Raw genomic sequence first — 12023 nt, forward strand, 5'->3', positions numbered from 1 at the left:
TTATATATATAACCTAAAACGAAAACTAGGTTAGACAAATGTAAACAAGATGTCATTATTTAGATTTAACTGGTTAAGAAGATTTGTTAGGAGGAATACACATGAAATTCCTGAAAGTAGGGCAGCATTATGGAAACAAAGATTATCTGTAGTGTACGCTGTTATAGCTTGGAATGCTTTTGGTTTTGTAGGTTATATGATATACAAAGGTAAAGCGGATTGGGCAAATTATTATGGTCTAAAGACGGAGGAAGAGATGAATATGTCTCCAGGTGTGTAAAAATATAATTAACGTTTTAGTGCCTGCACTTTTTCTCAAAGTGTACCTTTACATCCATTAATATCACTTGTATATTTACATCAGTATATTATGTAATTCTAATTATTGTCTTCTTTAAGAGAGAAGCGTGGCATTCACTTGGGAATATAGTATACTATTTATGTTGATTACAGTTTGTTTATCGTGTTTCAGTAGTTATTTGAAATAATATTTCTGTCTTGTTATAAAACGAGTATTTCTTTCTTGTACTATATCTTCCCATCCTTATAATAATTTCTATATCTTATACTTTATTCTACTTCTACAGTAAAATGGTATATATTTAACAAAAAATGAAATTTACAAACAGTCCAAATTACAATTTCATTAGAATATTTTTGGTCTTGTCAGACTGTCATCAGTGCAAACATAGTAAGCAATTGAAAATAGCCACTTAATAAAGGTGTAATAATCTTTTAATTACATATTATATGTGTTAAAAATGAAATTTCATGAAGTCAATGTTAATAGACTTAACTAAAGGGAACAAACTGATCCCTACTCGAAATGAGGACCATATCTGAATCTTACTGAAGATATGAGCCAACACATTTAAAATGTAATCAAAAGGTTATTAAACCTTTGTAAGTACATAGCTAGTTTTAAGTGCTAACTGTTTTCACTGATGATGGTCCTATAAGACTGAAAATATTCTGATGAAAACTTATAATTCATTTGGAAACATTTCATTTTTTATTTAATTGTTAAATCATACCATTTTACACTTAAGTTTCTTACTTCACTGTAAGTTTAATTTCTATAATGTTATCCATTTCAATTTTATTTGCTATTTCTGATAAATGTTTTTATTTTCCTGTAATTTTTTGGTTGAATTTATCTCAAAGTTTTTATCATATTTTCATTTATGCTTAACCCATTAGCGCCTACAGTCACTATATGGACCCAGCTGTAAAGGTATCATTTAACATAATAAAATTATCAACCAACATTAGGTTTATCGCATAAATAATTTATTTAAACTTGTCTGAACCTGAGTTGATGAATACCCATCAGTGTTGTATTAGATTTCTCAAGTGAAGGAAGTTAGAAAAGATCAAATCAATTTGACATATTTTAAATAATTAATCAGATGATCGAAGAATTGAGTGACAAAGGATCTCCGAGATACAAGTTTTTCATTAATAATTTATTTACCAGGACAAACTTGTTAAGTACTCTAAAATGTGATGGTATGAGCTGACGGGTACTGTAAGAACTTGTTTCCAAGAAGACGATGGAAGAGAGGGGACGATGGGAGTATTGTTCAATATTGAATAAGGAAACTAGTATTCAAACTGTAGGTACAAACAATTTGAACAGTCGCAAGCACATGTTTTGGTCAGCTGGTCAAAAATGTAGAATGATATTCTAAAAGAGATATACCATATTCGCCTAACAGAAAAGTAGAATAAACAAACTAGGGACACGTGATATATTCATTCCAAGTATCTAGAGATGCTGAAGAGGTATCTACTTGTTACAAAAACACTTATACTGTAACTGATTATATACAAAAGCGTATCAAAAGTAACAAGTAGAAACTCACAAGTAACGACAATCTACACCTCTAAACAAAGACGCATAATTTGCAGTTTTAACAGATATGGATTCAGTAATCCTTACGAATCATATTTATGTCTGTTGAATTATATAAATATAATTTTTACTTTTAATAGCTCTATATATGTGTGTTGGTATATTTATAGTGTTGGTTTATAATTATAGTGTTATTTAAATAAACTTAGAACTGTGAACATTTTTAAGGTGTTTGCTGTTTTCTCTCAACTGAAGTAAGTAAATTTAATATTATTTTGACTGTATTATAATAATTATTATGATGATAGAAGGGTTGCAAGTGTGAGTCTATAATTGAACAAATATATTAAAAAGGTCAATACTCACAATCTAATATTTACTTTCAAAGTTTTACAGAAGCGATCGGTTTCGAGGCTTACAATATTTGCCTCATCCTCAGGCCCAGCAAAGAGTTTGTTTTGTTAAAAAACAATAATATAGATATCGCCAATAAGAAGTTTTCCGCTTACATCCAGGGTACTGTCTGTCTTCATCTTTTTCTTTTGACACTATCATTGTAGTGAGGTGATATGTTGATCATTATATATGTATGTAAATAAAAGGTCTTACAAAATAAAGACTTTTTGGTCTTAACCTTGTAAGAACATGTGACAAAAACAACAAAAAACAAAAAAAGGACATCCTACTGCATAATATGTGATTTTCCATCTTCCACAAGTTTTTAAACTATATACAGTCCGGATGTGGATTCATTTCGCATAATGTGTCCAAAGTACTGTAACTTTCGAGATTTGATGGTGGTCAGTACCTCTCGGTTCTTCATCATTCTTCTGAGGACCTCCTCATTGGTGACTCGGTCAGTCCACAGGATTTTAAGTATTCTCCGATATAGCCACATCTCAAATGCTTCCAATTTTCTGCACATATCTTCGTTCAAGGTCCACGATTCAACACCATAAAAAGAACAGAGAAGACGTAGGTAGCATCGCAGCATTCTTACTATTATACCAAGAGAGAGGTTGTGGCTCTTGAAGAAGGCCCCCATCCGGTTGAAGGTGGATCTAGCTTTTGATGTGGAAATGAGTAGCAATGATAAATAAAAGATACGAAATAATTTGAAATTACATAAACAAAATGGAATATTTTAAAAATGAAAAACTGTAACCCATTTTACTCATTGTACCTATCTACTTTTCCAGTACTTATTTTTCGTAATTTGATATTACTTATATGTAATAGTAAAAAGTTGTTTTCATCATTTTCAAAGAAAAACTTTCGTTTTACATCCGCAAAGTATGTTCGTTTGTGCGTTGTCGCCTATGCAATACTTTGGGGACGATCTATCGATGGATTCATATATAGTTTTGTCTCCTGAATCAAAATCTGAAAGCGGCATTTTGATATCTCGAACCATCTTCGACATAACCGGCAAGTCAAAAATAGTGATGTCACAATTCTTCTAAATATACATTCGTTTCTGCTGACACAAATAAATGTTAAATCGATATCGACACGTCGACTTAATAAATTTTATTTATTAATGTTAATGTAATGTTAAATGTATAAGTCTATATACCCTATAATTATGTATAAGTATTTTCCCGAACTTTTACACAAGAAGAGGTCTCTTTTTATATCATTAATGATAATATTATTTATATATATACCACAATTAACTAATGATGTGTGAATGACAGTTTACAAAAATATTATTTAAGTATACTTCTTTGAAAGATTAATCATTGATTACTATTATTTTAACAGTAATCCTAAAAATTATAAATTAATTCATTTCAAATTCAGATGGTATAGGCTGCTAGAATCTTAATACAACCCTGTACAATTATATAAACATCGGGTTTCGCGTGTTATGTGCATGCATTTGTTGACCGCTACTTTTCTGTTAAATGAATTTACTTTAGCAAGACAGTACAAGTACTACAACCATTAGACTATACAGTATAATAACTGATCTCATGGACAGTAAGATATCTTGGTAAGAAATAAAGAGCAATATTTCTATAAACAAAAATATATGGATAATTCTTTTCAGTTAAAATGTTGGCATACATTTCAAAAAATGGTACTGGCCAATATTTACCTAAGTACCTCATCGACGCAGCACCTCAAAATGCTTGGACTTGGACAAAATGAAACATTGGGCTTTGTATTTAGTGCTGTGCTTTGATATTACTCTTTTTCTAATATTATATTAATTAAGATTGGAAATCAGTATATAATATGTTCATTTTCTATTGATGCATGCATTTGTGTTTATGGTAAACAATTTTTTATAATCAAAAGCTCAGAACTTACTATAATAGCCCTAATTCATAATTAGAGAATGATTTCCAAAGTGACCATTAAAATGTCTTCAAAATAAACATGTTTTAAACTGAATTTGTGGTTAATTCTCAATAAAAATAGTAAATAATAATTTTTAAATTGTTTTAATATAGAAACACAAGTGCAAAATATTCCTCCTTCCCTTTTCCAAGTTTTTCTAATATTTAAGCCTTTCCACCTTTCTTAAACATCACATTCATCACCTGTTTTAGTAGACAGAATTAAATATTCTTTATGCATCCATCTTATCATTTAGTTGATTATAATTCTTCAATATTTTTGTAGGCCATCAATGGATTAAAACATTAAATCTTCAAGGTGCAGAGGTATATAGAATAAAAGGATTTTCCATTCAAAAAGTAGAAGAAAAGGAAACAGTGGAGAAAAATGAAAATACTTCTCAAATTTAATTATTTAAAAATATAATCACAATAATTGGATTCTGTAAAGCGAGTTACAAACTTTTAAAAATATAGAACATTTCTTACTTAAACTTAAAATGTACAATAAGGAACTTCACTAGCTTTCCCAATCACAGCGTTCCAATACTACCGATTTTTTCTATTAATGCCAAACTTTTCCATTTCCATCATTAAGGCTGACCTGGAAACATGTATATATAGATTAGTAATATAAATTATTAAAAAATAAAATGTACAAATGTTTTTAATAGTACCTGTACTTAAGTTTCATCCTACATAGGTAAGTCAAATGACTTAAAAACTAGAGGCTAAAAAAATGCAACCATCCAAAAAGTGGTAAAGAAACCATGTTTATTAATTATGTAATTTGGAATAAACCACAATCACAAAACATTTTGATTATTTAACATTTTGGTTCCCAATTTCAATTTTCCAAATTGTATTCTAAAAACGGCTTCTGATTTGGAGACTAAGAGCACAAATAAAAAATTTCAAATAGTTTAACATTGAAACCCATCACCTATTCTTCAACTTCAACGCCGCATATGACAGTGTCAAGAAAACGGTACTAAACCAATTAATGTGTGAGTTTGGTATACCAGCAAAACTTATCCGATTAACAGACAAGGGGATGCCCTGGCTTGCCTCCAATTTAACGTTGCTGTGGAAAAGGCAGTCCGAGACACACGCATTAGAGATGACAGTACTATTTACAATAGATTGACACAAATCTTAGCATACGCTGATGACATTGACATAATAGGTTGTAGCAATTGAGATGTTGAGCGATATTTCCTAGAATTGAAAACGTCGGAGAAATAGGTCAGTCTAGTCACCAAGGAAGACAAAACCAAGTACATCGATGAAGGCATGGGAAATATCAGAATTTTTGCTTGGCAGAGGAAGGTGGTGGATAGGGACGACTGGAGTGAAATACAGTGGATTGAAATTAAATCTCAAACGTTTTCTGCTTATTTATTTACTCATGTTCAGAGTATTAGAAACTAATTCGCGAAGGATATTTGCCGTGATGAATGACAGGTCGTGGAATGCAAATGGAAAATTCCCCTTGTCAGTAAATTCATCAATATGTCTGCCTTATATTGTAAAAAGCACAGTAGACAAATATTTGAATTTTAGTTTCGCCAAGCAAGAAATCTTAGGATTTCTACTAATTATGTTATTAGATGACGTTTTAACGTCCTATATAATTATTTTTATAATTATACTTTTATGACAGGAGAGAATTTATTGTCTATCCAGAATTTCTGCATATATGTTGCTCTGAGGAGAAGCGGATGGCAATGGCCCTGCATTTAACGGTATCAAACGCCTTTTTGTGTGATATATATATATATATATATATATATATATATATATATATATATATATATATATATATATATATATATATATATATATTGAAATGTATTAACAGTCATCATTTCGGCGCCAAATGAAAAATATTTTGAAATTAATCACGAAAAATTTACAATAATTTTAGTATGTTTGTTAAGGAATCATTTTTTGTAAACATATAGGCAGATAGTTCTGTTAAGTAACATAAGATTATATTCTTCAAATCTAAGAATAAGAGGAACTTTAACCTCGAGATACAAATACCCTAGATACTGGGCTTAGACCACGACAAACGGACTGTAACATAATGACTCAATTAATTTTTTCAGGCGAGCCTTGGTTTGGCATACAGAGCTATGTAGATGGAAAGGGGCCTGCTTTTATCAGATAAGATGTTTCCTCTAAAGTCAGATCTTTTATTTAGTGAATAATGACTGATACTTTATAACATTATTGAACGAATTATTCAGTTATTGCGAAAAATTGAAGAAAATTTCATTCTCCAAAACGATAATGTCAAACCAAATCGTTCACAAAGTGCAGAAAATATCCAAACATTTTTCAAAGCAATATTCAATCGATATAACTCCCATTTAACTCTTTAGGGCTTAATTGTCATTGTGGTAACAAGAGTTTCTTTCTTAGTTTCTTTACTATTTTCTTTTTTCAGCATCTGCCTTTTAATAAGGTGTGATAGAAATCTTAATATGATGTGCACATTTCTATAGCTTCGACACGATTTCTCTTTGTTAAGAAAAATTCATCATGCATACAGCCATCAATCCTGCGTCTATTTTAGACAAAGTTACATATGTTAATCACGTTTAGAACCAATAATGGCTAACCCTACAAAGGTATCTACATCTGTAAAAAACCTTGAAAAAAAATTAGACTTCTACCAATCATGGAAACACTACAACTACTACACAACTAATTTTCATTCACTACTAGAAGGCACTTGACATTGTGAAGCTTGAATTTTTGTACTTTATTTGACATTCAAAACAATAGCATCGTTCAAAACGATTGTAATCCTATAGTAAACTTAAGGTCGATAATATTGTACTATTAAAGAATGGTGACTGAGAACTGGCAAAAGTGGTAGAAGAAGACTAACTAAAGGCTGCACAGATGATTTGAAATGAATAAGAACAAACTGACGCTATGTGCCTATATATGTAGACGCCTATGTTCAACATCAGCAATAGGGTGACGTTTATATTGGTAAATATCAAACATCCAGTTTAGTATGATAGGACCATGTTATAATTTTTACTTACCTATAAGATTCATATCTCATAACAATACTCTGCAATTCTTGTTTATACAATCTTGTCAACATTGCACTGTAACATTCCAATTCTGACAATCGGAACATATCCCATCGTAATTTGTGATCCAAATCAGGACTCGCTGAAAGAATACGCATTATTTAGAAAATGATTAACGAGCACTTTAAAAATAAAAACTGGATTCAAATTATAAGGGCCAACGTAAATTTTTTTTAAGAAACTACAAAAAATATTACTCGACACGAATAGTATACCAGGCAAGTAATGATTTTCCCAAGATATTCTTTGATACAGGTATCTAATAACTACTTTTGATAGATGTGGTGGTAAAAATATGTAATAAAAAAATATGCAAAAGATTAAACGTAATTTTATACTTTTAAGATCCGATATAAGAAAGACCTTTACCGATCTGTTGGATAAAAATTATTTGATATTTAATTTACTATGTTAAAAATATAAAAAACATTTAGTATGTTAAAAATATAAAAACAAGGGGTTCCCGATATAATTTTGTCCAGACAATAATTAATTAATAATTAAAAAATTCAAATATTTGATTCAGTACAAACATTTTATTATTCTAAACCATAAATATAAATAATACATTTGTAAAACATTAATTCGAATTAGTGATTTTTATTCTACTTCTGATTCATCGAAATTAAAATTTTCATTGTTGCCTTCGATCACAGCCACCTAAAGCTTACAAGCCGTGAAATAAAAATGGCAACGCCGCATCAGCTGTTAGAAGTAGTCCGACTGTAAAGAGCCCAACAAAATAATAAATAAAAGAGGAACATCATAATATTCGCTATAAAGTTAGAATTAAGTAAAAAAATCGTACAAAATAGTCTGATAAGGTACATATATATCACATCTATTAAAACTGCAAAACATTGAGTACAATGAGGTGTAATATTAATAGAATTTAAAAGTAATACAAGTGCATTCAGCTTACATTATTTACATAATTTATGTTAAAAAAAAAAAAGAAAATAATCTTTTAATATTTTTGTAAACAACTTGCAGTTTATTGAATTCTAGTATCCCTTGAGCGAATATTATATTTATTAAGAGTGGCTTAAAAAAATGTTGAAATTGAAATTCCAGGTATTTATTTTTTTAAAGTTAAAAGCTTGCGCTTTTTAGATAAACTTTTAGTTAGTTTCTTTGTCATAATTTCATTATTCTTGTTTTTTGTGAAGTTATTTAACAAAGTATTGGAGAAAATCACAGAAATTTTAAAATACAGTTCTCTAACAGCTGTTCCACAAACATCTGTTTATGTCCTTCACATAAACAGATATAGTACATCCACTAATAATTTTCCAACATAAACATGTCTTATTCTGGTATCAAAGAGACCGCCTTTCAAATCAAGGTTGTCAGACATATTTCCTAAAATTCCTAAGGTTATATTTAAAAAATATTCTCTATTTTCTATTCGTTATTATTCAATTGCTAGTCAACGAACGACACTCTTAAAAAATAATATGAACTTATTCTCAAAAATATATATATAAATTAATTAACTAGGTACTAATATTTCCATGGACTCTTCACTAATGAATTAAAGCAACCGTGAACTTTGTATATATTACTTATATTCTAAGTAATTTTCGAATATTGGCAACATTGTAGTCTGGAGAGAATTTGAACGTTCGACGTTGCCCTGTTGGTGAATTTAGCGGTAATACTTTTATAGATATAATGATCGACTTTTAAGAAATCAGACAACTTTTAAGAATCCAAGTTCTCAAAAACGGTTTCAAGAATTGTATTATTTTTTTCCAAATTTCATTGATTTTATACCTTACCTGGAAACATGAAAAATTGCAGATATATTAATAATGGTATTAAGGTTATATTCACTAATTTTAAACTCCTGCATTATGGCAACAGCGCGAAGCGCAAACCAATAAATTCTAATGAACACCTGTTGTCTGCTATGCGATACCCTAAAATATTTCCTATTGCAGAGGCGGGGGTTATAAGGTATAGGTAATATAAGTTATAAGTAATATTATATTTTTCTAGGATGGCATTTTTTAAGATGCATCAACTTCTGTGTTATCAATAAATAATGACAATTATGTTAATGACAGCTCTGAATTAAAAAATAAAGATTTGCACGTACAATCCCAAAGAATAGTTTTAAATATGTATGAGTGTTTGAAAAAAGAAAATATTGGGATGGCTGATAATGCAATTGTTTCGAGAATTCATGTATTAAAAAAATCGGGTATAAGACGATATATACAATTATTAAATTAGGCACAGTTACAGATCATTCCTTAAAACGAAAGCGACCAAATAAAAAATTGGGTAGGATTGACACTGCTGCAAAAGACGTTATTCAGCGAACAGTTTACAATTTTACAGGCACACTGACGATTCTTTTCAGTCCTTCTAATTAATTTCTTTACAGCTATCGCGATGCATCTTGAACACTAGTATTCATTATTATACAGTGTGTCGCATTTAAGATGAAGACAACTCTATATATCAGCTACTAACATACATACAGATTTGACATTTTGCACAGTCATACATGTTGTTAGTGCACATTTTTTTAAGATAGTCATCTGAAATTTAAATTTTAAACGCGGCTTACTGCGAATCCACAAACAGGGTAAATTTTCGATATTTTGCTTCGCGTTAGAGAAATCGGAAAAACTTATTTGGAAAAGTTGTTCCACTTATTGTAAACGCACATACCAAATTTCATGACAAAATTCGTAATTTTAGTTTTTCAGTATTATTTGTAATCTCGATCCTAAATCTACAATTGGCTGTCTAAAGATGCATCTCGGGACAGCCAACTGCCCGTTTTAGAATCCTGACTACAATTGAAGAGCTTATTTCCAAAGTGTCTTACATCCATATAATGAAATCCATGAAATTACAGATTTTCATACAAATTTAACATACAAATTATACAATTTTACAATTTTCATATGCACTTTTAAATGGTAAATAAGAAGTTGTTTTGGTACATATAACTTTATTCTAGACTTGAAGAAATCTATAAAGTTTAAAAAAAGAAAATTTAAAAAATCGAAATTTTGGATTTAAGACACTGGAAATAGGCTCTTCAATTAATGAAAAAAGTAAAAGTGCGAATTTTGACATAAAACTTTGTTATGTGGGGTTAAAATAATATTTGGAACATCTTTTCCAAATAACTTTTTCAGATATCTCTAACTCGAAGCAAAATATTGAAGATTCACCCTGTTTGTGCATTAACAGTAGGCCGTGTTTAAAAATTAAATTTCAGTTGACTATCTTAATTGCTGGATAGACAATGTTTTAAAATTTTCTGACAGAATGAGCCATTATTTACAGATAACTGTAAAAAAATATTATGGTTTATGTAAAAACTAAATAATAAGGCCAATATTCTTATAAATCACTAAAATTAACAAGCTTTAATTTGAAAGAATTAATTTGTTATTTATTCGGTGTTGTGAGCCCGCTCCCATTTGAAAAAAAAAAACTGATTCTGTCCTTTGAAGAGTCCTATTCAAAAATGCCCCGTTTAAACAAATCGAAGGTTGAAGGGTGCCGGACATTTTTGCCGGAAACAATTCAAATTCAAAAGATCACCTTTTTCTGCTACGGAAAATATTGCTCCGATTTCTCACCAAAATCAATGTTGATACTTTAGTTTAGATACTCTTGAATCTCAAAAATACTCATTTACATATTTTTCAAGCCTCGAAAATGCATATTAGGTATCGCATTTTTCGGATTTTAAATCGCTTATATCTCCAAAACTATTAACTTTTGAGAAAAATGACATAGATCTTATTTAGAGTCACCCAAAAACCTAAAAAATATTTTTTGGAGCACAAAAGGTGATATTTTGAATTTGTTTAAAAAATTGTTTAAACAATTTCTGCCCAAAAATTGAGAAATTTTCCTGAATATAATTATGTAAAAATTAATAAAAATTATATGATTTTTCTTGAAATATGCGTTTGATAACTGATCCCTTTTCTTAATTTCCACGCCAATGGTCGGCATCGACATCAAAGAACCTCAAAAGCCGACGCTTGGCAAATTGACAATGGAAAAAGTATACAAGTAATTCCTTCGTAATGTTAATGTTTGAAATAACTTTTATACACTCATCACTGCACTGATTGTCAATATTTAATAAATAAAAACAAATCCTTTCTTCTACAACTTTTATTTGCCAGTTTTTTAACTCAAACCTCTCACTAACACTTTGTAAAAATTTCTTGAAATCCACGATAAGGTCTTTGTTTTCGAGTTCTTTTATATTATTTTCTTCCCGGAGACTTATTTCTGCTCGTCTAGTTTCAGGATTTTTTCTTGTTGGTGGTTTTGGGCTAGATAAATATGACGGTTGGTTTTCAAAAATTCTTGGTATCGCATTCTCTTTCAACTTGGGAAAAACCAAATTTCGTTGAAGGACCGTACCATTTTTATCAATGAATGACTCACTTTCAATAATATCCGTTGCATCAAAATGTTTTTTACATACTACCGAACTAGAAGTTACTGTGAAATCTTCACGGTTAATAGATCTAACCCACTGAGTACGAAGGTGATCGTTTTTGGGAAAAGAGAATGTACTTTGGGCCTTTTCATACTTTAAAGTAGTTGCATAATTTGATTTGCAATTTGGTACACTGCAGTGTCTCGGCATCTGTAATTAAAAAAATATGTTATAATATCATATTACTATTCCCTGTACCAATAAATTAACATCGACTTGGG

The 12023-nt window shown here is 29.8% G+C and overlaps 2 protein-coding genes across 2 annotated transcripts in view; one reads left to right on the plus strand and one right to left on the minus strand.

Annotated features, from left to right (window-relative positions):
• Positions 1-4623, plus strand: LOC140435018 (uncharacterized). The gene is made up of 2 exons (XM_072523679.1): positions 1-272; positions 4487-4623. The coding sequence occupies exons 1-2, from the start codon at positions 50-52 to the stop codon at positions 4609-4611; spliced, it is 348 nt and encodes a 115-aa protein (XP_072379780.1). The 5' UTR covers positions 1-49; the 3' UTR covers positions 4612-4623.
• Positions 4584-12023, minus strand: part of sav (scaffold protein salvador) — a 24382-nt gene continuing 16942 nt past the window's right edge. The window contains exons 7-8 of the mRNA XM_072523678.1: positions 7263-7395; positions 4584-4804 (exon numbers count right to left, since the gene is read on the minus strand). Coding sequence (XP_072379779.1) covers positions 4750-4804; positions 7263-7395 — 188 coding nt within the window. The 3' untranslated portion in view covers positions 4584-4749. The remainder of the gene's footprint in view (positions 4805-7262; positions 7396-12023) is intronic.

The sequence above is a fragment of the Diabrotica undecimpunctata genome, chromosome 2 (assembly GCF_040954645.1).
Source record: "Diabrotica undecimpunctata isolate CICGRU chromosome 2, icDiaUnde3, whole genome shotgun sequence".
Taxonomy (NCBI): Eukaryota; Metazoa; Arthropoda; class Insecta; order Coleoptera; family Chrysomelidae; genus Diabrotica; species Diabrotica undecimpunctata.

Bases quoted from the DNA above. Each gene is read 5' to 3' on its own strand.
- LOC140435018 (XM_072523679.1), top strand. From the start codon at position 50: ATGTCATTATTTAGATTTAACTGGTTAAGAAGATTTGTTAGGAGGAAT. The intron at 273-4,486 runs GTGTGTAAAAAT...ATATTTTTGTAG, and splicing joins AGAGATGAATATGTCTCCAG to GCCATCAATGGATTAAAACA.